The sequence below is a fragment of the Penicillium verhagenii genome (genome assembly GCF_028828195.1).
Source record: "Penicillium verhagenii strain IBT 33310 chromosome Unknown utg000003l_segment0_segment0, whole genome shotgun sequence".
Taxonomy (NCBI): domain Eukaryota; kingdom Fungi; phylum Ascomycota; class Eurotiomycetes; order Eurotiales; family Aspergillaceae; genus Penicillium; species Penicillium verhagenii.
In genome coordinates this window covers 3,121,784-3,147,555 of record NW_026643167.1, presented here as the reverse complement: position 1 = coordinate 3,147,555, position 25,772 = coordinate 3,121,784, and the positions used below count along the sequence as shown (strand labels likewise).

General features: G+C 48.3%; 9 protein-coding genes across 9 annotated transcripts; 3 read left to right on the top strand and 6 right to left on the bottom strand.

Moving 5' to 3' along the window:
- Positions 1-912: 912 nt before the first annotated feature.
- Positions 913-2,869, bottom strand: N7466_002551 (allantoate permease family MFS transporter; the record flags this gene model as incomplete). Its single annotated transcript, XM_057161949.1, has 5 exons — positions 913-1,145; positions 1,262-1,610; positions 1,672-2,091; positions 2,164-2,369; positions 2,437-2,869. The coding sequence occupies 5 exons, from the start codon at positions 2,867-2,869 to the stop codon at positions 913-915; spliced, it is 1,641 nt and encodes a 546-aa protein (XP_057025234.1).
- Positions 2,870-3,806: 937 nt separating this feature from the next.
- pyrG (orotidine-5'-phosphate decarboxylase pyrG) lies at positions 3,807-4,716 on the bottom strand (the record flags this gene model as incomplete). Its single annotated transcript, XM_057161948.1, has 2 exons — positions 3,807-4,486; positions 4,560-4,716. The coding sequence occupies 2 exons, from the start codon at positions 4,714-4,716 to the stop codon at positions 3,807-3,809; spliced, it is 837 nt and encodes a 278-aa protein (XP_057025233.1).
- A 365-nt stretch (positions 4,717-5,081) lies between these two features.
- Positions 5,082-5,662, bottom strand: N7466_002549 (MAPEG family protein; the record flags this gene model as incomplete). The annotated part of the gene is made up of 3 exons (XM_057161947.1): positions 5,082-5,363; positions 5,438-5,573; positions 5,631-5,662. 3 exons carry the CDS (start codon positions 5,660-5,662, stop codon positions 5,082-5,084), a joined length of 450 nt encoding a protein of 149 aa, XP_057025232.1.
- Positions 5,663-6,386: 724 nt separating this feature from the next.
- N7466_002548 (putative diacylglycerol O-acyltransferase (DgaT)) lies at positions 6,387-8,049 on the bottom strand (the record flags this gene model as incomplete). Its single annotated transcript, XM_057161946.1, has 4 exons — positions 6,387-6,592; positions 6,645-7,641; positions 7,717-7,757; positions 7,815-8,049. The coding sequence occupies 4 exons, from the start codon at positions 8,047-8,049 to the stop codon at positions 6,387-6,389; spliced, it is 1,479 nt and encodes a 492-aa protein (XP_057025231.1).
- A 551-nt stretch (positions 8,050-8,600) lies between these two features.
- On the top strand, positions 8,601-10,624 carry N7466_002547 (WD40 repeat domain-containing protein; the record flags this gene model as incomplete). Its single annotated transcript, XM_057161945.1, has 4 exons — positions 8,601-8,688; positions 8,769-8,884; positions 8,974-9,174; positions 9,233-10,624. 4 exons carry the CDS (start codon positions 8,601-8,603, stop codon positions 10,622-10,624), a joined length of 1,797 nt encoding a protein of 598 aa, XP_057025230.1.
- A 206-nt stretch (positions 10,625-10,830) lies between these two features.
- On the bottom strand, positions 10,831-11,293 carry N7466_002546 (uncharacterized protein; the record flags this gene model as incomplete). Its single annotated transcript, XM_057161944.1, has 2 exons — positions 10,831-10,951; positions 11,004-11,293. The coding sequence occupies 2 exons, from the start codon at positions 11,291-11,293 to the stop codon at positions 10,831-10,833; spliced, it is 411 nt and encodes a 136-aa protein (XP_057025229.1).
- A 324-nt stretch (positions 11,294-11,617) lies between these two features.
- On the top strand, positions 11,618-13,877 carry pex8 (putative peroxisomal membrane protein Pex17; the record flags this gene model as incomplete). Its single annotated transcript, XM_057161943.1, has 4 exons — positions 11,618-11,691; positions 11,757-12,754; positions 12,814-13,259; positions 13,317-13,877. The coding sequence occupies 4 exons, from the start codon at positions 11,618-11,620 to the stop codon at positions 13,875-13,877; spliced, it is 2,079 nt and encodes a 692-aa protein (XP_057025228.1).
- A 938-nt stretch (positions 13,878-14,815) lies between these two features.
- On the top strand, positions 14,816-22,469 carry N7466_002544 (uncharacterized protein; the record flags this gene model as incomplete). Its single annotated transcript, XM_057161942.1, has 2 exons — positions 14,816-15,348; positions 15,722-22,469. The coding sequence occupies 2 exons, from the start codon at positions 14,816-14,818 to the stop codon at positions 22,467-22,469; spliced, it is 7,281 nt and encodes a 2,426-aa protein (XP_057025227.1).
- Positions 22,470-23,097: 628 nt separating this feature from the next.
- On the bottom strand, positions 23,098-24,593 carry N7466_002543 (putative transcription factor TFIIE complex alpha subunit; the record flags this gene model as incomplete). Its single annotated transcript, XM_057161941.1, has 3 exons — positions 23,098-24,271; positions 24,339-24,434; positions 24,499-24,593. 3 exons carry the CDS (start codon positions 24,591-24,593, stop codon positions 23,098-23,100), a joined length of 1,365 nt encoding a protein of 454 aa, XP_057025226.1.
- Between the last annotated feature and the right edge of the window lie 1,179 nt (positions 24,594-25,772).

Sequence of the window (25,772 nt, the reverse complement as noted above, 5' to 3'; positions counted from 1 at the left end):
ATTAGACTGGATTAGACTGGATTAGACTTGGTTAGTTACATGCCGTACTCCGTATATAGTTGGCTTAGCCAGACTTTTGCCCCCGCCCTGGATTGCGCCCCACCGAAAAGAGGGAAAAGAGGGAGGGGGAAGAAATGACATTCTTTACTCCAAGTACCATGGCATTGTCACTTGTGTGTTGGTAGAGTGGGGTTACTACAGCTGATCCTCTTACCGTATCTCTACAGAGTTTTGGCGAATTACTTGTTAAGAACATGATGGTCGGGAATTATGATCATGGGTTGGAGTCACACAGATGAAAAGCCCTAGAGGAATGCGCACAGTGCTTTTTTATTTTTATTTTTATTTTTATTTTTGGTCTTTTTGTTCTCTCTTTGTGTGGCGTCCTGCATTAGTCCATACTTGAGTCCAACTAGTCGTTGGCTATAATCCTAAGTTTATTATTAATTTAATTGACATCGTGGTTCGCACGTTGGAGATGATTGGAAGGTCTGTGCATTTTCTCTCAACAAAATTCCCACATGGAAAAGTCCGTTGGAACCTTGGAACTCGTGGTCCCTGGACCCACCCATATACTCAAGTGCTCGTTCCCAACATGCATATATCAGAACTTTCATGCCTTTTTTCGCCGTATAACATGAGTCCTGCAGGTGGTTTTGAAAATCCCCGACCATCTCTAGAACGTTATTTGGACGAAATCATCAGGTCAGGGCTAGGGTCTATGTGACAGTCAGACGTCATTTCAAGCTACACCGTACCAGTGATGTCAAATAAAGATAAATGTCGTCATTATCCCATGCCTTCCAAATCGAGACAAGGCTATATACTTATAAATGGCGGTCCCTGAAGATCTGCATACATGGCCAGCCAGTGCAGAAACTTTCCAAGGTTCCAAATGTTGAGACAGTCCCTTCAAAGGGCATATACGAAATCCATATTCTCCCGATCCGTCAAATCCAAAAAGGCCTGGTTCTGCAACCTCACATAATCCGGTCGCGACACAATCTCTGCCTTCCGCTTGTTCTCCTTGACATACCACCAGTAAACGAAAAGCATAATGCAAGTCGACACGCCAAGACAGACAATAATGGTGATTTCCGCAGGGATATAGCGAGGCGCATCCTCAGGGCGGAAGGTTTGGGGGCCTGAAGTAGTAGTGAAAATGTTCAAATCAGTAAATGGAGAAATCATTTTTTTTGGTCAATATTTCTGCCACTGGGCAAACAAGCCTTTATTTACAATAACTTTGGAAACCACTTACCGATAATATTACCAGTACAGTACCCAATCAGGTACAGTGCTGCGACGGTGGTCTTCTTCGTGTATCCAGCCACGTTGGACGAGATCATCGCCAGGAGGGCCACAAACGCCGTCGGACTAGCTTGAGTCATATAGTATCCGATCAAGCGACCGACATTGTTGGTCTCGGGAAGAGCCACGATGAGAATCATTCCCACAAGCGCGCAAAGGAGACCACCCAAACTGCATAAGATGCGATTACCGGTCTTGTACCCCATGTATCCATTAGCCAACAGTGCGATGACTTCGACCGCGCCACCAGGGACACCGAGGATCAGACTCTCCTGGCTGGAGTATCCGAAGCTAGTAATCTATGCAAATCTTGTCAGCGAAGTCTTCACATTTACAGCGTAGAAACAAACATCCACATACCAATTGACTAAAGAAGTTCGTGATACCACCGTTCGGGATATCGGCAATAAGCGCATAGAAAAAGAACGCCCATGTCATCGGGTCCAGAAGCGCCTCTTTAACCTGATACATCTTGAAATGCTTATTTCCAATTCCCTGCTGGTTCGACGCCACTCGAGCGACCGCCAAGATCCGATCCTCTTTCTTCAACCAGCGCGCATTCAGTTGGCTATCGGGAACAATCCAGAGGAAGACCAATCCCAGCGAAACGGTCAAGAGTCCGGTAACGAGGAAAATGATCTTCCATGGCTCAATCGCCGATCCATGCTTTGCAGTTCCGACCGCGACTCCGTATGCAACAAACCCTCCGAGGATCTGGCCTACGCCGTTGAAGCTGAACCAGATGTTCACCCGGCTACCTTGTTCTTGTTTGGTGTACCACTGAGCAAGGAATGTTAGTTTTATATTGTATCTCACCAGCCATTGATGCTATAAAAGATACCATCCACTTACCTGAGATGTGAGCAATGCAAAGCCGGGTGTCACGGCGGCTTCGAAAATGCCCAGGAAAAAGCGAATGGCGATCGCGCCCGAGAAGTTATTCACTGCAGCAAAGCAGCACAGAATAAGTCCCCATATCAGAATGCAAGCTGCGGAATACTTTCCGAGGGGTAATCGCTGCAGTAGGCGGTTGGTCGGATACTCCCATGCAAGATAGCCTTAGCGCGGTTAGTTGAGCCATAGGTATTCATTGTCCGGAAGGGACGGGAATGGCTTTTTCTTTACCAAAGTAAAATAGACTTGATAACCATTGATAATCGTCTCCAACCAGATGCAGATCTGTCTTAATGCCCATAATACTTGCGTAAGATAATGTTGTTTCTGAAGGGTTTTCATGAGTTAGCGGCTGCAGGGTGACGTAGGAGATGCGAAAAATGTACGTGTAGCACACGGAGCACATACTGTCCAGATAATTCATGCCGTAGATACAGCACATAATCGGCATCATGTGCCAGTCAATTATTCTAAGGAGTCGACGGTTGGTGAATTCGTCTAGCTCGAGTGTTTCACCATGAAACTCTTCTAGAGCCTTCATCGCCTCGTCGGCATCATGGGCATGCTTTTCCAGTGTCGGGTCGGCATGTTTCCCCTTCATCTCTGCACTTTTCTCCACGTCCACGGCTGAAGAGGCGCCGATGGCCTTCTCTTCATCTGCCATGGTTCAATCTTTGGAAAGGATTGCTTGTGGGTATTTGAGAGGGCTACTATGTAGATATCACTTGAGCGAAGGGATGAAAAAGGGATCCAGATAATTATGTAGGAAATAAATGTTGGAAAGATTCCACGTTTTTGCCCCCCTCACAGAGATGGGAAAAAGGAATGTAAATAAGGTCACATCCCCGCATCTTCCAGCGAAATATGACATAGTACCTACATTCTCCTGTTAGTGTTATCGCTCTTTCCCTCTCTCATTGTTAACCTTTCTCTCCCTATCAAGGTGTGGCTCTTGGTGGGTCTCCCCGCGATAAGCACCCGATTATCTGGGGTTAAACAGCTGCCAAGCTACCCATTGGTTATCTCGAGAGGGGGCGTGAGGAGAGGGGATCGGCAACGAGTGCCACAAAGGAAATGAACGCCGAACGATTCGCTGCTGCTTAGGCTTTTGGGTTTGGGTGGAATAAAGTCATTGGGGATGAGTGGATGGATTGCCGAGCTCAGTTACAGTTACGAGATAGAGCACAGGAGCATGTGAGGAGAAAAAACAAGTTCATTTGATTGTTTCACAGATTGGCTGTCTCGGCGTACAGATGTAGCTCCGGGATCTATTCCGTTCACGAGATTTACAGGGGCTTTAATCTGATGATCTGATCTTTGCCGTTGTCTTGATTCCTGTCTTATCGCCAATACATGTACGTGTTCGCCTTTTCGTCTTATCTGATACTCGAAACTACTAAAGTATTCTATCTTATCGCTGACACATGTAATTCAGTGGAGTTCGACAAGATGCTGACGATCGATATTAAACACCTGGCTTGAATCGCTTTCAGTGCGGAACTCCTCCGAACAGCGGTATCGACGGAAGTTACAAGCGCTATTGCATGCATGTGTCAGATTTTGGGAGGTATATTCTATTCTTGCACTGGATTGATCCTTTTTTATTGGCTGGCACCGCCAACACGAGCCAGATAGGCTTCCCATCCCTGCTGTTGGTATTGCTTGGCAGCCTCGACGGGGTCTGGAACAGCGTAGATTCCGCGTCCCGCGATGATAAAGTCCGCGCCGCGGCCAATAGCCGACTGCGGGGTCTGGTACTGCTGTCCCAGCTTGTCGCCCTTGGAGGAGAGGTTGACACCGGTGGTGAAGACGACAAAGTCCTCGTTGTCGGCAGCGGTGACGGTCGAGGGGACCTCGGTCAGCGCACGGGTCGAGACGAATCCGAGGACGAACTCGGGGTACTTCCGCGCGTAATCGACGGAGGCAGAGGTGTACTCTCCAGTAGCCAGGGAGCCCTTGGAGGTCATCTCGGCCAGGATCAAGAGACCGCGATCAGAGCCGTGGGGGAAATCGGCAGCCTTGGTGGTTTCAGCCAGAGCCTGGACGATTCCCTCACCGGGCAGGACGGCGCAGTTGATAATGTGGGCCCACTCGGAGATCTTGAGGGCACCGCCGTGGTACTGCTTCTGGACGGTGTTGCCGATATCGATGAACTTGCGGTCCTCGAAGATGAGGAAGTTGTGCTTCTCGGCCAGTGCGTTCAGGCCATTGATGGTCTCGGGACCGAAGTCGGACAGGATGTCAATGTGGGTTTTGATCACGGCGATGTAGGGTCCGAGACCTGAGAGATTCAATCGTCGAGATTAGTGGGAGGGTTCCAAGGTGATGGGAATTCTCATTTCGTTTTCACTAACGGTCGGCCAAGTCAAGGAGTTCCTTGGTGGTGGTGACATCGGCGGACACTGTCACGTTGCTCTTCTTCGCCTCGGCGACCTGGAAGAGCTTGCGAGCCAGTGGGTTAGGGTGGCTGGAGGCACGAGTGCCAAACGGCAATTGCGACTTGGAGGACATGATGGAGGGGTTGGCGGGGTATATGTAGAGTGGTGGGTGTAGGGTGAGGATGCGGAGAAGAGGTGCAATCAAAGTCACCTATTATAGAGTTCGTTTTTATCGTGAAAGAGCAAACCACCTCTTTCAACCCGATATAAGCAGAAGCAAAGAGTTTATCATACAAGTCAAACTCGTTACATCGTTGCCATTTACGGGAACTTTTTTCTCTGTGCGCCACAGTGGAGCTGTCAGCCACACATCCCCGGTCTGACTTGTGGCTAAGTTCCAAGGAATCAAAGGAAATTGAAGTTCGACATTCTCGTATCTTTTGATTCGGGATAAAATTATTAATTATACAGTGTTTCGTCTCAATTGACGACTTATATTTAGAGCAGATCCCGGCCGAAACCGAACACACTCAGGCCCCAAAGAGCACCCTGTGCCAGCCAGAAGAAAGCACCAATCATGCGACCCTTACCCTCGGCCTTGCCCGAGTACACGTATCCGTACATGAACAGGACACGGAAGAACACCCACAAAGCACTAATGCCAGCGGCGAGCTCCGGGTACTTCAGGCCAGCAACGAGGGTGAAAAGCATCGTCTGCGATGAGTTCTCCAAGAAGTTGGCGTGGGCGCGCTGGGCGCAGTTGAACTGTTCAGCCTTTGCCTGTGAGGAAAATCATGGTTAGAGACTGGAGTGGCACAAAATGGAGAGGATCGGAAAACTCGGAGATAAGATACATTTTGCTTGCACTGCTCAACAGTGGCGTAAGTGTGCGGGTAAGGCACCTTGGCTTGCTTGCGGAATGAGCCAGTGACGCTACCGTGAATAAAGCCCAGGACAGGGATTGCGCCAAGGGCGACGGCGACGACGGCGCTAGAGATGCATGAGAGACTGAAACCCCGGAGAGATATTCCATTGCGGGAGACTTACCCGTAGTTATCGGGGATAATGATGGAGACCATTTTGTATGATGTATACTAGTATTGTTTCGATATAGATAATTGCGATGTAGCTTGGGTTGAAAGAATGGGGCTCCTTTATAGCTTTGCGGGGGCGTGTCTACGGAGTTTGGTTTAATTGGCACCCGCCGGCGCAATCAATCCATCCGTTCCGCGCACGGATTTCGATGATTTGCCATTTGATTCGATCAAGTGGTTGACGATCCACCAGGAGCTTTTCGAAGCCGAATAAAATCTCCTTCGTAATTGGTCGGAAAACTCAATGCACATTCCAGGGGTGGATGTGCAGAGCTGTCCTTTTCATTCGTCCGAGATTCGGGCACCGGGATTCGGAATCCACCTTCCACTCGCTAACTTCAAGTTGCAACAAGAGAGACGGACGCTGATAACCAACAGATATTAATACCTCAAGTGCTAAGTAATGATTTCAAGGTGACAAATTTGAATAACACAATCGTCAAGCTGACATAGTCTGGTATATAATACTACTCACCTGCAACGCAATTTCACCGCGAACGACAGTTTGGAAATCATACTTGAATGGAGGCAGATAGAACCTCAATGCAACAACTGTACGCAAGATAGAAGAAGAAGAAGAAGAAGAAGAAAAGCAGGTTGAAAAAAAATCGAAGATATACCAAAGCTGCATACAATCATACCCCCGGACATTGTGTACTTACAGCCGCGCGATCTCGTCAACAAAACACACGGAGCAGTCAAGACATAATCAGACACGCATTTTACTAACACTGCCATACTTAGCTTGCCAGGCAAAGAAGTACAGTAGGGCTCCCAATGGCTGCCCAACCAGACAAAAGCTCACCCAGAAGATGCAGTTCCCGAGAGTCTTACCCAGCGGGTCGCGCATCTTCTCAAGCGGCGCTGTGAGCGCAATCAATGGTAACTGGAACATCATGCCAAAGAATGCAACACCTGAAAGTGAATTAGTTTGCTTGTTCTCAAGAAGGAAGTTAACACACCATACCAATAAAGTTGTGAGTGGGAATCCCCACTAGCATCTCGTGCAGAATAGCGGATAGCGCAAAGACCATACCACTCGCGGCTAGAGGGCTCCATCCACGACCCACCAGGGGTGAGAAGACATGTCTTTTCATGAATGAATACACCGGTCGATTCCAAGACCGCCAGTAGCCTCCTAAACTGGAGCTGTTCCACCAATCGGTGTAAAACTCTCGGTCTCCGAAGCGCATTACTTCTGCCAATGCATTCAGCAAGGCTTGGAAAAGAGCAAAGAACCCAGCAAGCCAAATGATCAAGGAGATGGTGGATAACTTCATCACACGTTCCAAAATAGACGCGATGTCCATGACAGCAATCTTATCAATAGAGTTCCGCAAGACAGGCGCGGCATATTGTGCGGAGAGAAGCCAGATGAACACTGACAAGCCGACAAATTCAGCAAGTCGCTTGGCGACGAATGACCAACGAATCGATGCGCTGCGAGGATAGACAGGCTGATAGACCAAGGTGGGAGCAAGCCAGAAATAAGTGAGGTTATTGATGGTGACATTTCTTGGGTAGGGACATGTCGCGTAGATTTCCGGAAGACCAGGGTCGGCTGATGGGTTCAGATATGCGAGACGCAGATCTCGGTTGGTGAAGGCATACGAGCAATTCTTCAGCCATACAATGATCGCATGAAGCTGACACAACGTGCCAATTCCCGGATGGTGGATATAGAAATACACCACAAAGCTGGTCACTGCAAGACACAAGGTGGCGTTCACGGTATGAAGGAAGGCTGTGTAGGGCCAGGTGGAACGGAAAGCCTGCTGGTCGCGCTCCTTCTCTTCGACGGTTTTCTTTTGTTGACCCACTGCTTGCTTTGCAGAGGATGCTGCAGTAAGTTCGATGACATATGCCAAAAACAAATGACATGGAACCAAAGCAAAGAGGATGGAGCCAAGAACTATGTCCTGCTTGCGATAGTCGTGACATTTGATACAAATCAACACTCCATACTAAACAAGCATGGTAAGTTAGCTTTCTTGGCTGATTGCATATTATTGAAGAAGAAATCGTTGGCAGACACGTACTTTCATGAAATTCTCAATAATCAACCGTAGATTCATGGCCACTTTTCACGGTCAGCTTACTTTTTCACATGATATTACTCAGAAGCTTCAATTCTTACCAAGAACCAGCACCATCAAGTTTCGAAAGCCCAGAAAGCTTGGTGTCACATCTGAGTCTCTACTCAGACTTGAATGCTGCAACTTCGAATGGTATGCAGCAATATGACGATACTTGCTGCGTTTTGGCCCACTTGACTGCATTTGCACCTCGGCTTTCTTTGTAGCTCCATTGGTCGAAATAGAAGAGCTTCGGTGCTCATGCGCCCTCGTCACAGCTTGAGTCCGGGACACCATTTTCAAAGAGATACGAGGAAAATCTGACCTTCGGTCTTTTTGTCCAGTGGTTAATTACGCAATTGCACTTAAACAGGGTCAATGCGGGCACCCGGAAGGGCGAGAAGCGGAGGAACAAGTAATGGATAAGCCGGAATGGTTACAAAACCAGAAAGACAACGGATCCTCAGGGAAGAGAGAATCTATGACTTCCTGGCATAGTAAGATGAGGGGAAAATAAAAATACAAAATAGAGACCGTTGAACTTGGCGGGGGGGGGGGGGGAAGAACAAGGCATCATAGCGCAAAGCACCAAAGCACCTGCGAGATAATCCATGTAACCAATCAGCGGGGGCGGTCGAGCTTCCAAGGAGTCCCGACCCTGCAAAGCTCCGCGACTTTCTTCCCAACGCAATTCACTACGCGACTTGAATCTCTGAGACCACCAGGGACGATCCCTGCCTCGATCTTTTTTTCTGAAGAAAATTATTAACACAACTATTCCCCTTGCCATGATTCTTTGATTTCGAACCCGCGACAATTACCAACGAGCCTTTCTGGGTTTAGTCACAATGGCTTTTTACGACGAGCATGGAGGCGACGCCCAATTTGGGAGATTTAACAAGAACTTTGAAGGCCCCGTCGGACCCCGTCGGCCAAGTATGTACCATGATCTTTCGTCCATGGGGGACTTGAAAACAAATCAAGCAAAGTGAACAGACTAACAAACCCTCTCACAGGACTGGTCACCGACTATGGCTCTTCAATGGTACAATGGATGCGCACCCGTCGACCCCGATACCAAGGTGAACATCGAATGGAGGTCGAAAGACCCAGTCCCAGCTTCACAGTCGACGTGAGTTTGCGCAAATTGTTCCTTGAGTTTAGTTCGTCGCCGAGCAAAGAAAGAAAAAAAGAAAACTGACCTGAACTTGATCCATAAAGATGCTTCCACCCGTTGCGCGAACCCATTCGCCTGCTGACACAATCCCCGTACGACACCTTCATCAATCGATCGGAAAATCTAAGAAACCCATCGTGGTAGTGCGATGGACCCCCGAGGGCAGGCGGCTGTTGACCGGCGGCCACACCGGCGAGTTCATGCTCTGGAACGGCACAGCTTTTAACTTTGAAACGGTCATGGATGTACGTCGTTTTCTCCCAATCTTAAACGGACCCCATGTCACTAATATTCAATCTTTAGGCACACTACGATCAAATTCAAGCAGGTGTGACGTCGCTAGCATGGGCGCATAGCCAAGATTGGCTGATTTCGGGCGGACAACGAGGAGACGTGAAGTACTGGCGACCAAATTTCAATAACGTTGAAACGATAGATGATGCTCACCATGACGCCGTGCGAGATCTGTCCTGGGCCCCGAGTGATACAAAATTCCTTTCCGCATCGGACGATACGACACTTAAGATCTTCGATTTCACCACCCGAACCTGCGACACCGTCCTCACGGGACACAACTGGGATGTCAAATCATGCGACTGGCACCCTACGAAGGGTCTGCTGGTTTCCGGCTCTAAGGATCACCAGGTCAAGTTCTGGGACCCCAGGACCGCCCGGTGCTTGACAACGCTTCACAATCACAAAAATACAGTCACCGCGACTCGATTTTCACGGGTCAACAACAACCTTCTTGCTACGTCGTCGCGGGACCAGACAGCGCGAGTTTTTGATTTGCGAATGATGCGGGATATTTGCATTCTACGCGGTCATGAGAAGCCGGTTTCTTCTCTGACATGGCATCCGATCCACAGCAATTTAATTTCGACTGGTGCCGAAGATGGTTCTATGCATCACTACCTACTCGATGAACCAAACTTGGCGGCTGGTGTTGTTCCTACAGTGGCGCCATACGACAGTCCAGACCCTGCCAATACCCCTCCGCAAGTGATCTACCCAGCTCATCGCGTTCAATATGCCCACGGTGCTACAATCTGGTCACTAGATTGGCATCCATTAGGCCATATTCTTGCATCTGGCTCCAAGGACAACTTCACTCGATTCTGGTCGCGGGCTCGGCCTGGCGAGACTAGCTACATGAAAGATCGGTTCCATATTGGCGAAGAGGCCGCAGAGGCCCAAGGAACATGGAATCGGGGCTTTGGTCGCAAACAAATGCGAGATGAGGAGGAACAAGAAATGCAAGACGAAGCCGACAGTCTGGTCGACCAGCGACGACCTGGTGGGCCTTCTCTACCTGGAATTCAGGGTGGCCCTGGCCAGCAGCTTGATGTTCCAGGACTGCTACCTGGTATTGGTGCGGCACAGCCTCCACCTTCAGGAATACCGGGTGCCATGGCTGGAATGGACCCTGGTCGCCTAGCTGCAATTATGTCTTCGCATCCTCCTCCACCCCCACCTCAATCAGGCCCTCCGAACGGTGGTGGAATGCCTGGGTTCCCAATGCTTCCCGGAATGGGTGGCGCTCCGCCTATGAATATGGATATGGCACAGTTCCAAAAGCAAATGATGGCTCAGGGAATACAGATTCCCCCGAACCTGAACCTTCAAAACATGGCTGCTGCAATGGGTGGTCTACCCGGTCTGCAAGGTGGGATGCCAGATGGTGCACGTCGATAGTGTCATGAAAGCTCCTTTGTGTATTTCGGCGGGCGTACAGGGCATATATGTATGTATCAAGCATTGTGATGGCAACCGTGGATCGGGTGGGTGGCGCTCATTGTGGCATATTCTTGGGTCTCGAGGCGTGTATGATAGAAATGAAAAACGGGTGTCTTCAAATCGCAAAGAAGGGATCAAAGATGTGTTTCTCGTATGTAGTAGTTTCAGAGTCCACCTTGCATAGGGAAGCTGGTCAAGATGAGGACCATCACGTTGACTCCACCCCAGACCATAGGCACCCAAGTCGACATCCTAAAATTGCCCGATTCATATATTGAGCCAAGTCTGATTATCATTAGCAAATGTTTGGAGCTGCATCCAAAATTTAGCCACTTACACCAAGCCAACTAAACTCCCAGATAAAAGTGCTTCCAAGCCTGCAATCACGGCATACAGTACTGGTACCAGCCATATGACACCCCAATTGCGAAAATGCGTCAGGATAGCGCATGCGGCAACAGTGAGATGAGTAACTCCATAGAAAATGAAAGTCCAGAAAAGTGTAAAACGCCAAATATCGGACGTATAGTAGAGGTAGTAAGCTTCTTTGTATTCGTTAGGAAGCGGGTTGTACAACGAGGGAAACGAAGGCGTGTTATAGTTGATTGGGACTCTGTTGCTAGCCATGTATGCGGGACGATGCAGTGCTTTAGCTACCGCAGAATAATAGCAAGAATTATTTCATTTTCAGAGAGTGGTGCTGCTGGATAAAGAACTCAGGATGGGTATGAACTGGTGCTGCAGGAGAAGCCGCGTTGGAGTTTGTATTAATCTTCAAGACGTTTGGGCCCACATGACGCTTGCTGCTTGTTTGCATTGTTTGCGGCTCCACTCCGGGACCTCGGCTGGGCCTGGGGTTCTCCGCGGTTTGGCGCTCCCCATCTTCTTCTCTCCCCTAGGCCATGTAGAATACCTTATGGGCACTACTGTCCCAATTGTGGTTCATTATTCATGGCAACTGAACGCTCACTTGCCCGCCTACTGCGGTCGCTGCAGTCGACCTCCAGCTTTGAAGATGCGGCTGGGTAAGTGGCGATCGATTCATACATGCTCGGCCAACGCCGACAACTAACACTTCGTATCTCCATAGTCTTCTTCCAACAGCAACGAGCTTCTTATCTGTTCTCGGGAACCCTTTGAACTTGACACTTCTTGCATCGCAACTCCTCTCCGCTCCTGCTCTCTGGAACCACCCAGTCGATTTACACGCTTGTCGCAAACTCCTGAGCGTCTTCAACACCGCCGCTATCGCGGTCCTGCAGAATGATACCACCGAAGAACCCCGCATGCCCCACGGGCGGAATCGGAGCATAGAACGTGAAGCATGGGTTAAGGCGGTGGTCCAGGGCGCAGATGATAAATCTCCGCGTTGGCGACATATAATATTGCTTGGCGGTATACTGCTGGGATTTGAGGGACAGAATCGACAGGGCCTCCCGTGGCATATTCGAACTAAACTCGAGTCGGCACTGGCGACAGCCTCCCAATTGGCGCTGGAGGAGCTAGATTCTGAAGCGGGCATCGATGGTCATTGCGTCACCATGGTGTTGAACTACACATTCGAGCTCTTATCAGATCAGCAACGACAGAAAATCAACTACGATCGCTTATTACCTGTGATGGTGCGGTCGACTTTTCTATCTTCGGAAGGTCTCGAAGGTGGATTCTTTTTGGGAGCAATTGATGAAGATGTGGTTGAAGCTCCTGGGAAGAAGTTCCGATGGAAGGCCGATTCTATGACATTTGGTTATTTCTCGACCATCTCTTCTCGTCCGCTGGTGTCGGCATTGGGACCGTTGTCTCGGCTGATTTCTCATGCCGTTGAAAATGCCCAAAATCCACAACTAGTCGCGCAAACGGTTGATTACATAGCTGATTTTGTTCGGACTCTTATGGTGCAGTGGCGTCAAAACAAATTGTCTGAAGTCGATGTCGCGGAAGAGAAGGACTTTTTAGATGAAGAGTCATTACAAACGACTATTCCCGCGCTCTGGAAAGTTCTTCGGAATTGCTTGTACTCAGTGGTCATTGTCCTCCGTGCAGTTCTTGGCCGAACAATTAACGACCCCGCTCTCGCAGTCCACAGCAGTAAGTCGGTTGGAAAGTGGCCATTACAATTGGAGCTAACGAAACACTTTCACTAGGAGCACCGTACCTTTCTATGCAATCTCTTCACATTCTTCGAAACCTTTACTTTATTTCCTCTCGCACCGGCCAGAACGGGTCGTCTCAGCAAAGCTTTGTCTTCTTGGCCGCTATCGATATCCTATCTCAGTACCCCGATTTGGCCGAGAATTTCCTACGCAGTATCAAGCCCAGTGATCTTGGTCAAATTCCTGACCATCCAGTTGAAAGATGCCTAGACCTTTTCTTCTTGAATGTTGCCGAACACTTCCCTCTGGTCTTGACGCCCCAGGCTAATGAAGAGCTACTTTTATCTGCTGCATTCCCGTATCTTGCAGCTGGGGCCAATAGTCTTCTGTTGGAGATTTTTGAGGCGGCACACAGTGTGGTGCTTGTGGTCTTCGCCATTCCTCGCAATTCGGAATTGGCTGCCAAACATCTTCCCTTCTATATTGAGAACCTATTTGCGGTGGGTTCGGTTTTCATGCATTTTTTGTACTCATTTTCTGATTTTCATTCATCCTAGGTATTCCCTGACAACCTGTCTGCTCGACAGTTCCGTCTTGCATTTAAGACCGTCATCCAAGTGACAGCACCACCATCGCCATTAGCCAACAGCCAACCTGTGCTCCCCTCAGTTCTACTTGAGGTGGTGCGGGATCGTGCGCTTAACGCCTCCACGACCCTTATAACCCCGACAGCCGGCAATTCCTCCTCGTCTGATATGGAAAATGGCCCCCCTCTTTCAGCACAAGCAGTTCTTACTCTGGCTCTGATTGACTCGCTATCTTTCCTCCGAGTAGATGACCTGGAGGATTGGCTTCCTCTCACTGCAGAGCTGATAAATACCATTACAGACCGAACCATGCGCCATGCTTGTGTTGATCGCTTTTGGGAAGCATTAAGCATGGGTGAGATGGATGTTGACCGAGCCCACTGCTGTGTCAATTGGTGGAGTACTCAAGGAGGCCGTGAGCTGGTCCTGTTTGGTGCCGAGCCTACTCCGGGTGCTGAAACTAAAGCCGAGGAGACTGGACCATTTATGAGTGGTGCTGTTGGTGGGGTGGCACCGGAGAGTAAGCTATAATATCAGTTCCCCTTTGAAAGTAATTGTTGCATTGAATGAATGAGCATGTCATATACCACTACCTAGTACCTTATACCAGGAATACCACTCCAGGGATATTTCCATCCATTATATAATCCTTACTCTTAAAGAAGCACCCAACTCAGAAGATCTGATCGTGAGATCCTAATCCCAGTGAGAGATTATGTGCACCCTTCTAGACATGTGCCCAGATGATGAGTATCCCAGATCTCAGGGCTGCCTGTTTGGTACTACAGTAAAGTAGGCAAGTAACCATGGATATAGAAGAATGGAAGTAAGTCTCTAGGTTACATCAACCTGCACGAATGGCCCAGACAATGATGTGGAGAGGTCAAACTCCACTCTGGGGAAGCTATCCACTCTACCGTATTTATCTTTAAATGTTTTTGTTTGATGTTTTTCGCAAGTTAAGGTGTTGGTTTGTCTGACTTTGGACTTGTGGATGTAAAGTACTAGTAGGCCATGTTTGTACTTGAAGCTGTAATCGGAGTATTAAGCCGTCACTTAAATTTCTCTAAGAGATCATAAAGAAAAGAAAGCCAAGGTCAATAGCAAACAGAGAGTACTCTGTTACTTTCAGTTAAAACACCGCAGGTGAAGTAGAGATGATCGTGGAGGAAGTTGAATTAAAATCCAATCTCCAACGCTGATCCAGTTCTTAGACTCTTAAGTGTAGTGTTTAAGATTGACTCCACAGTACAACGTCACCGATTTTCTCGTCGCGTTTCCCGCCCGCGAAAAAAAGCTGTATTGTTTCTCTTCAACTTCTCCCAACCACCTCTCTCTTTTTCTTCACTTTCTCCCCTTTCTGGAACACAGGAAGGCTTCTACAATCTTGGGTTGCTCCTTATCTCAAGCCGCCCCCATTTGTCATCGCCTTCCTTTTCCTGATTGTTTGGCGGTTGGCGGAAAATGTCATGGCAGAACCCCCGCCAGAGAGCTCTCATCCCCCACCTGGCGCGCCCTTGATCGATTCTTCTCGATCCCACGGCGACTTCATGGAAGATACAGATCCCCAAGCGACCCGGAAACGTCCGCGTCTAGATAGCGGAAATCCTGTGGGAGAGTTGTTGTCCATTGACGCCTGCGCGACACCTCCGGCCGCACCTGCCTCGGATATGGATGTCACTCCCGATTCCACTCGCCCCAGCAAAGTTACAATCAACGTGAAGTCTCCTAATCTCGACATGATTTCCGATTCCGTTAATCACACTCCCTCACAACCCCAACTACCTCACTCTCCTACCGCCACCCCGCACTCCTCGACCGCCGACAACTCCGACGCGAACTCAACAAACGTGATCTCGATAGCTTCCTCCCCCGCCCAAAGTCCTGAAATCGAGGTCGCCGAGCTAGAGGATATGGACCAAGATCCCAAAGAATCTAGCTGGAGATCTTTGGGGGGCCCATTGCGCGACCATGCCTCCCCAGATGTTGTTGAGGTCCTTGAGTCCGTGGCACCGATTGATTCCTTCCCCAGATTTTATGAAGAACTTGGACCTCGTGATAATTTAAGAAAAGCAATTATCATGATCGAAAAGAGTAAGATCCCCCCGTCTATCATAGGTTGTTTGATTGAATGACTTTTAATATTCATAACTGATCACGAGAACAGGCGATGATCGCGATTCCAGGGTACTTACACAGGTAAAATCCTGGATGGATGGCTGTGCGAGCAACTGGATTCCCTGTACCCCTTGTCGTACTGAGGAACTTGAGTTTTGGGACCTTGTTCCCAAGTTGATAGAGCTTGTGCTTTGTCGAAAGTATGACCCAGCCTTTGATGCTTGCCTGCTATCCATGAGCTAATGTTAATATCACAGTCACGAACTGCCCATCAGTGAAGGAAAGAGCACTCTCATCACTCTGGAAGAGCTCCTTGTTGATTATGTACACATCACTCTTCATTTACTCCGCATGGACTGCAAAATCTTACGCCATGCGACCGACGAGACTGAAATGCCGGATAGCCTGGCTTCTGTCTACTTGAAGCCTCTCGCCTGGATTTTACAATATTCCTCAATCCCATTATTTCGTGCCATGGAAACCATCTACGGTGTCGAGCTGATCGATGTTTTGGCTCGTGTCAGGGCAAAGACAATCGCCCTCGGTGTTGTTCAGGAGCTGACAGACTACGCCTCTATGATTATGCATAATACTGCGAAGTGCCCGAGCTGGATCGCTGCTTTGGTTCCATTCCTCTTCGTCACGACCAGCCTGGTGGACAGCACCTTGGAACGGCGACAGACCCTATCTGAAGGATTACCTCTTGATTCGCCATCCGACACCCCTCATTTAAAGCTTCTCTATGAAACCATACGCCTACTTGATGAGAAGTTCCAAGAATGGATTGCCAAGAAATCCCCGTGGCTCACGAGTGACCAGGCCGACCAGTTCTTGCGTAACATCCAACGCTCCTTTACCTTGCTCTGTGTCCGTGATAGCGATTTTATCAAGAAACTGTCCAAGGACCTCTCAATTAATATTCCAGAAGATGCCGATTCCCAAAATCAGCTTTCTGTCGTTACCTGGGGTTGGAAGTTCCGAATCTTGAAGAAATACACGATGGAGGGTCGTATGGAACTTCGAGCCCAGGGTGTGGAATCAATGCAAGGGGAATTGATCACCATTTGGAATGATTATCTCAAGCCAAATCCGTCATCAGTCGCGCTGCCCTTCGTCCAACATCTGGTCCACTTCATCTTGGATAACAAGATAGTCAATTATCTTGTCGGCGTCGATTCCCATCCCCAGTTGATCTCCCGCTGCAGCAATATCGTTGGCTTTTTGATTGTGACATCGAACTATACCAATTCTGAAACAGATATCATCTGGGAAACCTTGATACACAGCCAGGACAGTCGCATTGTCTCAGAGGTTTCAGCCATGCTTGTCCGAACCTTTTGGATGCATCGTAGGGAAGCCCCGGCTTTGATATACATTTGCGACAAAATCTTGGAGCTACCCATGGATCGTCTTGATGCAGGCTTTATCGAAATCTGTGGCGGCCTACTCAATCGGATGGCCGATCTTACCGATTCAGCCTCTGTTAGCTATATCGACCCGATTGCGTTGAGACTATGCGTGCGATTGATTCGAGAAAGCACTGCAGCAGAGGACATGTCTGTTGACCGCAAAAAGTCCCTGCAAACTGTCGGCACTAAGAACTTAGAGCGCTTTATCAAGTTCGGTATCAGTGCGGATGACAGGATGAAGATATATGAACTCTGTATTCAGGATATTGCCGATAAGAACCAATTCACGGCGGGAAGTATCCAAGTGCTCAGTGCCCTTATCCCAACGCACGACTCACAAGAGATGCGAAAGTTGGCTGATGAATTCGACTTAACTCGACTTGTGATCCATGATCTTCTTCATACCGTGAATGACGATCATGTCGATTTTGCCGATGGATTCTCACACCATGGCCTTATTTCTCGTGTTGCGATTTTGTTCCGCTTGATCGACATCGCACCGGATACAATCACTCCAGAACTTGCGAGCTCTTTCTGGAACGAAATTCTCCTATCGCACAGGTTGGGACAAGACGGACATAAGGCGGTTTGGGATATGATGGTGAACGCTTTGGCTAGAAGCTCCCAATCTAACCCGTTTCTTGAGCGCTGCATCCACGATTATCTTTCTGGGTTGTCTCCGAGCGATTACACCCCTGAACTTCTTTCATTTGCAAAACATTCGATCAATTATGACATCCGATTCAAACCTCCGCTCTTGGCTGGAGAGAACGAAGTTATCACCATTCCTGGGATGGAACGGATTTGGAAATTCATTCTGACAGCTCTCCCCGGTACGATTGAGGCCGAGGCTACAGCATTTGCAATCGAGATTTACCTGGATCATGTGATCATTCGCAACTCCCCTCGATCCGCGGTTGAAGCTACCCACATTGCGATCGTCAATCGTTGTATTGATCAACTGAAATCTACCGCGGAAACCTTGAAGGTTGCTGAAAGCACAGAAGCCAATGCCGATTCTTCGATGGAAAGCGTGACACTAAATGGGGACGTACTAGTAGGGCCCAATGAACTCAAGTTCAGGCGCTCTCTTCTTTTCCTTCGGCAATTCTTGTACGGCTTGAGAACCCGTCCACACTACAGCCCACCAAGAGGGACGCCTCCCTGTCTTCCAGAGCGTCCTTTGAAAGGCAAACCCGTCGATATCTTCTGGCAATCTTTCGGCAATGGCACTTCGCCCGTCTCTACTTTACGAATCGGTGATCTTTCCACCGCAACAGAGCTTTCGGAAAGGTTGACCCAGCTTGCTGGGTTTTCCAAAATCTCTATCATCTGGGGAGGCAAGCGTATTGATTTGCTCAAAGACCCGGAAGCTCTCGTGAAGGACATGTCACTTCACACTGGTCTACTCTTACTTCACAAGGTACCGGATGCTCAAGAAGTCTCCCGTGATAGTCGACAGCAATCCCTCACAACAGTCGACTCTGAAGTACTCAAACATTTCGATGAAATATATGAACTTCTTTCCCTCAAAGATGACTTGGCCAGAGAGATATTCGACTTCCTCGTTGTTTTCCCACCACAAGAACGAATTTTGGACCTTGTCAGCTCAGATACCAATGACGAAAAATCCCTTTTCCCACTTCAGAAACCCTTCCTAACGTTTTACTCTTTGAGCGCGCTGTTGAGCTGTCTTCGGGAAGAGGAGCTCAGGAAAACACCCAAACAAAGCTTTGTCTCGCACAGCATTGCGATCCTGGTGGCGTTTTTAATGTCCGATGAACTACTGGAGTCTTTCACAGTCGATCAGAATCGACTCGCTCTCACCACGAAATCTACCGAGTGTCTTTTATCTGCCCTTGCTGTTTATCATCAGGAGAACAACAGCTCGACTTTGATTTTTGACCCTGCTCCATTTGCTCAGCGCCTGCTCCATTTTATTGAGAATGGGCGCTCCCTTAACGCAACCCGCATTCTTGCTCCAGGCATTCAGAAATTGATATGCAACTCATTTGCAATCCTTATCGAAGGCTCGGTGCGTGACTACAAGTTTTGGGAAACAGTCAAACAACAAACTCAGTTCGATCAGCTGATTCGGGAGTTGCTTCTCGAAGAATCCGTATCGTCCATCAGGAAAGATGTTGCAGAACGAATTAAAATGATCTGCACTCCTTCAAAATCAATGAAGCAATCGGTGAAAAATACTGGAGATGGTTTGCAGGCTCAAGTTTCTGCAGAAAGCCCTAACCGAGTTGACATGCTTGCAACCATTTGGGATACGTTGGCTCGGACTATCCCACACACGCCAGAGTTTGCTGGCCAATCTGCCGAGTTTTTCAAAGTTGTTCTATGGGTTTTCCGCTCTGTTGCCGAAAGGTCGCCTCATGATGTTATACTCAGTCGCTATCTCCGAGAATGGACCCAAGTCATGTTTCGTCACGAGACCGAGGATTTTGTTGGACGTGAGATAGTTGACGAGTTCGTTCTGGGATTTGCTCTTCTGCTGGAGAACTGCCTTGAACTGGCTGATCGTGCCGATATTGAACTTGATTCATTTGATCTTCCAGAGAAAATCTTGAGCATTTATCTTTTTCCAGATTTGTCGGAAACCGATGATGGCCCAGTCGTCCCGCGAATTCCCATTATGCATCAGTTGACTCGCCAGAAGCTATACAAAATCGTCAATTTGCTGTGCAAGCGAAACGACGTCATTCTTCACCATACGATGCGACAGCTGGAAGATATTGTCCCTCGGGATGTTTCTTACAGCCCAAGCTCCAGTCTGGATAGATCAAAGATGATTCGAGCTCCAGAAGGTTATGCTGGGTTGAAGAATCTGTCCAACACATGCTACCTGAACTCGCTGATGACGCAGCTTTTCATGAACGTGGAATTCCGCGATTTCATGCTCAGACTGCAGGTTGTTGATGGCGATGTATCTCAGAGATTGCTAGACGAAACCCAAAAGCTCTTTGCATGGATGCAGAATACCTGGACAAAAAGTCTTGACCCGCAGTCGTTTGTTGAGAGTATTCGCACATATGACAATGAAGCCATTGATGTTACCGTTCAAATGGATGTTGACGAGTTCTACAATCTTCTTTTCGACCGCTGGGAAGCACAAGTTGTCGACTCAAGGGATAAGAAAAAGTTCCGTTCTTTCTACGGTGGTCAGTTGGTCCAGCAGATAAAATCCAAAGAGTGCTCACACATTTCGGAGAGATTGGAGCCATTTTCCGCCATTCAGTGTGACATCAAGGGCAAGGCTAGTCTTGAAGAGAGCTTAAAGGCCTATGTTGAGGGCGAGATCATGCAAGGCGACAACAAATACTCTTGCACTGCATGTGGCCGCCATGTCGACGCTGTCAAACGAGCCTGCCTGAAAGATGTCCCTGATAATGTCATCTTCCACTTGAAAAGATTTGATTTCGATATGGTTTCTATGACAAGAAGCAAGATCAATGATGAGTTTCAGTTCCCAGAGCGAATTGATATGACACCATACAATGTTGAGTATCTATCTGACCCAGAAATGATTGCTGAGCCCGATGTTTTTGAGTTGGTCGGTGTTCTGGTTCACACTGGCACAGCTGAATCTGGACATTATTACTCATATACTCGCGAGCGACCTTCTGCAGGCTCTGAGCCTTCGTGGGTTGAATTTAACGACTCTGATGTTAGCCGATTTGATCCTTCTACCATCAGAGATCAATGCTTTGGTGGCGAATCGATGCATTCTATGGGAGGGACTCAGATGAACAAAGTATGGAACGCATACATGCTTTTCTATCAGCGTGTATCAACAATGGATGAGTCGAAAGAGTCTTACCAGCCACTGAAGCCAAATTTCCCGGTGCGGGTTCCTGTACCAATTGACTGTGCCAACCTCATTGCCATGGACAACGAGTTGATCATTCGAACCTACTGCCTCCTGGATCCTGCCTATGCCCTGTTTGTTACCCGTCTTCTTGAAGGATTGCGAGAGGCGAGCCCTGAGTATACACCCAGGTCGGAACTCGAAATGCTTGCCATGGATGTTGGGCTAGATACTTTCGAACAGTTGATTGCTCGAACGAAGGAAGGCTCGGGGTCGGAAGGTGTTTTCAACGAGCTTAACAAATTGCTCACTCGAAACCCATACGCCATTTTGCGGGCAATGAAATGGGTTTGCGACAGAAACACCTCACTCCGTAACATCATTTTGCGAACTTCCAATCAGGATATTCGACAGAAGGGAATTGTTCTCCTGGTGGGATCTCTTCAACGACTTGGTGTGTACCTGAAAGATTCAGACATCGACGACAAGGAGCGTGTTCATCTGGAAAGCCAAGCCCAGCCGCTGATTGAATGTATTGTGGATATGCTGCAAAGCCTATGGCCTGCAATACAGAGTCTTCCACGCGCCTGGAGTGATTATTTCGACTGTTTCCTTCAGCTTGCCGATTGTGGACCACAAGTTGTTGCCATCTTGCTGCACAATCACATTTTTACTCGATGTCTCGAAATCATTTGGCTCGATCAAGACGACTTGATGAGACTAAGACACTCCTACCCAAGTTACTGCAGAATGTTAGAGAAGGGACGTCGTTTCAATTATGAAAACATGATGACTCTCTGCGCTGTCTTCTTCAGGAACATTGACTTAACAGTTCCTGCATTGCCCGACAGTCAATTTCGCACACAGTTACCAAATGGAAAGTTCGCGCTCAGCTTCAGCGAAAGAAGATACATCCGCCATGTCGACGACGATGGTAGCGCCGCGTTTTTGAAGCAACTGCTTCCCCATGATCATGTAGGGCTTCAAGATGCTTCATTGAATATCTTTGCCAGTTTTATGGCGGCAGAACCCGAAGCGAACTTCCTATCCCGCATTGTCAAATTGTTGGAGATTGGTCTCCGGCTTTCGCCAGCTGACGCATGTGCTCCTTATCTTTGTGCAGCCACGGTGTTCTGCAAACACGCACCCAGTTCAGGAGACGTTACTTGCATGATCGACTTTGTGGCCAAAGGAGTGGCTACCATCAACAATAGTGGTAGTATTGAACACCTTGACTTTTTCGCGCAGCTTTGCAACCCAGGCATGGTCAATCAGAGGCTTTCGCTCGAACCTTTGTGGTTCGCGGCCATCGTTCAGCAAAAGCTTCCGGACTTCGTTCCGACTTTGCTTGTAGATACCGAACGCATGGTCCGCCAACAAACACTGGAGCTTAGCAACAAGCTTCTTTTCTCCTTGGATACGGACGATAACATGACCGAAGAACCTCGCGCTCCGCATATTGAAATTGGCAGGCAGCTAACCAAAGCCTGCTTGTCAAGAATCACTGATCCATTCCTCACTGGACGAATTACCAGCGTTGAGTCTAGGCTAGTCTACAACATTTCTGCGACAGTTACTCATTGTTTGGAGAACTATTTCGATCGCACCAACGAAGATGATGAACTCTTCATTAAACAAGCAAATGGTATTGTCTATTATCACTTTCTCTGCACGAGTCTTATATCACCACTAACATTTATTTTCCTTTCAGATACCCTCGCGCTGCTGGATCAAATTACAATTGACATTCCCGACGATTTTGTCTCAGGTACGGTCTAACGCTCAAGTCCTCACCACCATTTCTAACGTACCACACAGAATCCGAAATACCATCTCCCGAAGAATGGGATGCCACTTCTGCCATAGCTAGTGACTCCGAGATGGGACTGGTGGGATCTCCTTAGATGGAATGGACCTTGATGCCCTCGGCTCGGCGAAAATCTGTTTATGTGTTTTTCTTTTCTTTTCTTTTCTTTTTTTTTTTCCTTTGCTTATGAAGAAGATATTACATGGCTTGAGCGAGCGTGACATGGAGTTGTGATGACAAGATTCAACTACGATTTTATGACATGGGAAATTTGCACCTTTTATCTTTTTTCGGGCCTGGTGTCGCTTTTTGCTTGTCTTGCAGTAGGTCACTGGCCATGGTGTTCTAATGTCAATACGGATTTCATCAGATATCATATGCTTCTCTTCCAAGTAACAATGTGAATCGGGCATAAGGTCATCCTAAGGTTCATTTTTTGGGGGGAGAACATTCTTCTAAGTCGGTTTCATTTAGGTTGCTTCGTGTTAATACAGTCAACAATGACGCCAGCGCCAATGTCAGAGTGAAAGTCTCTTATTATCGGGGTTTTTTGTGGTTTTCTTGAGATGCAAATTGCATGATTTCAAATCATCAATCGTTTCAAACATCCTCAAACTCATCTTCGTCCTCATCCGATTCCTCTTCTTTGACACTTGGCTCGGCCTTCACAGCAGGATCTGGCTTAATTCTGGGTGCAGTGGTGACACCAGGTTCAGTCTTGACCTTCTTAGGGGCAGGCTCATCATCGGCTAGGGTAGACGGTGTTCCAGCAGAAGACGGGACGCCACTTGAGGCAGTATCAAGATCACGCTTGATGCCAACCAAGGCAGAAGAGGGCGTGGGAACACTGGTTGGACCAGCCGCTGTTGCAGGGGTGGCTGGACCACTTGGGCCTGAGATGCCGACGTCTTCGAATTCATCGAAGTCGTCAGAGTCTTCTTCGCCACTGCTAGCATCTGCCTCGGCTTGCAGGGCCTTTTCGCGTGCCATTTCTTCGTAGTAGGCGGCGACCTTGTCGTCCAGTGCATCCAGGCTGGGCTTCTGGTCTTCGTCTCCCAGGTCCGGTTTCACAAATACGCCAGCCTCGTTCTTGATCTGGCCGTCGGCAGCTGCTTCACGCTTGACAGTAGACTCTGTATGCCAAACAGGCAGTTGGTTCTGCTTCTCCAGAGCTGCCTTTCGGGCAGCCTCGGCAGCCTGTTCAGCGGCACTCTTCTCTTCGGATGATGTAAGTGAGATCTCCAGGGCGGCGGCGTCCGTTCTGAGATTGGTACGTGTGACGTCTTGCTGCCTGGGCGCCACGGCGACCGCAGCGCGAACGGGGTGTGTATTCTGGTTCCGGGCGATCTCGACTTTGTGATCCCAGGCTGTCTCGAAGTCGTTGGGGGGGATCTCGACGGAATCGATCTGCTTGAGTAACTTGAGCATGTTGTCCAACTGAGCCATCAGCTTGCTGTTCTTCTCGTGTCCTGTTCGATCGATGCCCTCCACGCCCTTGACATCCTCTGTTCGCTCGAGGACCGCCCCGCAGTTCTGGCACTCGAAACCTTCATCGGAGACAAGGCTCAGCACATCCAGTTCAGTCCACTCAGCTCCACAGCGGAGACATATGTATTCTTTCCGCTCCTCGCTCGGTGTGTATTGGGCTTTGATTGTGGAGGTCAATTTCGAGACTTTGTACTTGATCGCATCGACGACTGGGTGGAGTGGGATATAGTAGTATTCACGGTTGACTGGACGAGTGGACCCATCGCGGATTTCGGCACGCGTGCTTCTGTAGTTCAGATGAAATTAGACCAGGTTGGCTCATAACAGTAGTCAAATGTTGGTCCGAAGCTTACACTCCGATCAGACGGTCCTCTCGCAATCGAGCGCATAGTTTGCGAAGATCCTTCTGCTGCATCCCCATCACGAAGGCAAGGTCTTCCGCGTGGAGACTGTGATAAATCAGCCAAGCTGTTCCTATTCGCTTATTCAATTTCACGGGGGATGGCATCATACACCGAGTGAAGGAAAAGCGCATCGACTACTAAGATGTGTCGGGTCTCATAGAAGGCGCGGACAACGCTCCGAATGAGCGTGTTAGCAAGATCCATTTCTGCGGAAGTTTTTCGGACGCGTGCGCACTCGTAGGGAGCTGTTTTTCGGCGAGTGAAGTGGTGTAGAGGGTGTCGAAGTCGAATCTGAAGACAAAGCTTCTGGTCGCAGGCTTAAGGACGGACAAAGTGGGTCATCGCTCAAAGACCTCGTTTGACTTGGCAGAGGAAGAAAACTCTCTATGATGGGGATGATGAAAGAGTGAATGTAGCGTAGGGCAGCGCCTAGCCTGGTGAATGCGACAAGAAGAAAGTCACTTGGGGTGATTAGAGAAAGGAGCCTCAAAAGTCACATGAAAGAGCTGTTTCTGCCTGAGAATTCTGCTGTCCTAAAGTGGGTTAGTGCCATCTACCATAGATCGGAATGTCTACAGACTCCGAGTCTACACTAGTAGTTAACTCCATTCTGATTTCTAGTTTTATTGAATTCCTCTGCCAAAAGACTTGAATCGGATCATAGGCTAGTGCCCATTCTTCAAATTTTATATATTCCCCTGGAAATGTACATAGTACGTACTTAGTACTTGGGATGGGTATTTACTCAGTCCTCGAGATGGGTACCTACCTAGTACTAATTAGTAGGAAGAGCATAAGTAAATCAGCACCGGAGGAGGATATTCTTCCTTTATCACGACACATCCAAGTTTTAAACTCTGATGCAAATACTCCTTTTTCCAATTTTCGTACCCTTACCAACATATGTTCGTATCGCTTCTCTGGTGTATCGAGATTTCCTGCTTCTCTTTGTACCTCCAGTTGAGTAATACGATGAATAAGTTGCTGGTATGGATCCTCAAAGGGAGGAGGTAAATCCTCCGGCCTAATAGGTGAATCCATTGATTGATAGAAGGTGCACAATTGGCTGCGTCACTGGAGCAATACAAAGAAAATCATAGACATCCATTGATTCACGAGGATCCGGATATTCCTCCAAATGAGACAGATCAGAATCAATGAGACAACTCAGAATCAGATAACAACTTCTGTTGTTGATGAGAATCAGGAAACCGAGACAAATAAGGATGAGAATCCTCCGGTGGTTTCTCCGATTAGGACAGAGGATCTACCACCTCCCTTTGAAGACCCATATCAACAACTCGTGTGCATCGTATTACTCAGTTGGAGGTACAAAGAGACGCAAACCGTCTCGAAACACCAGCGGAACGATACCAGTACATG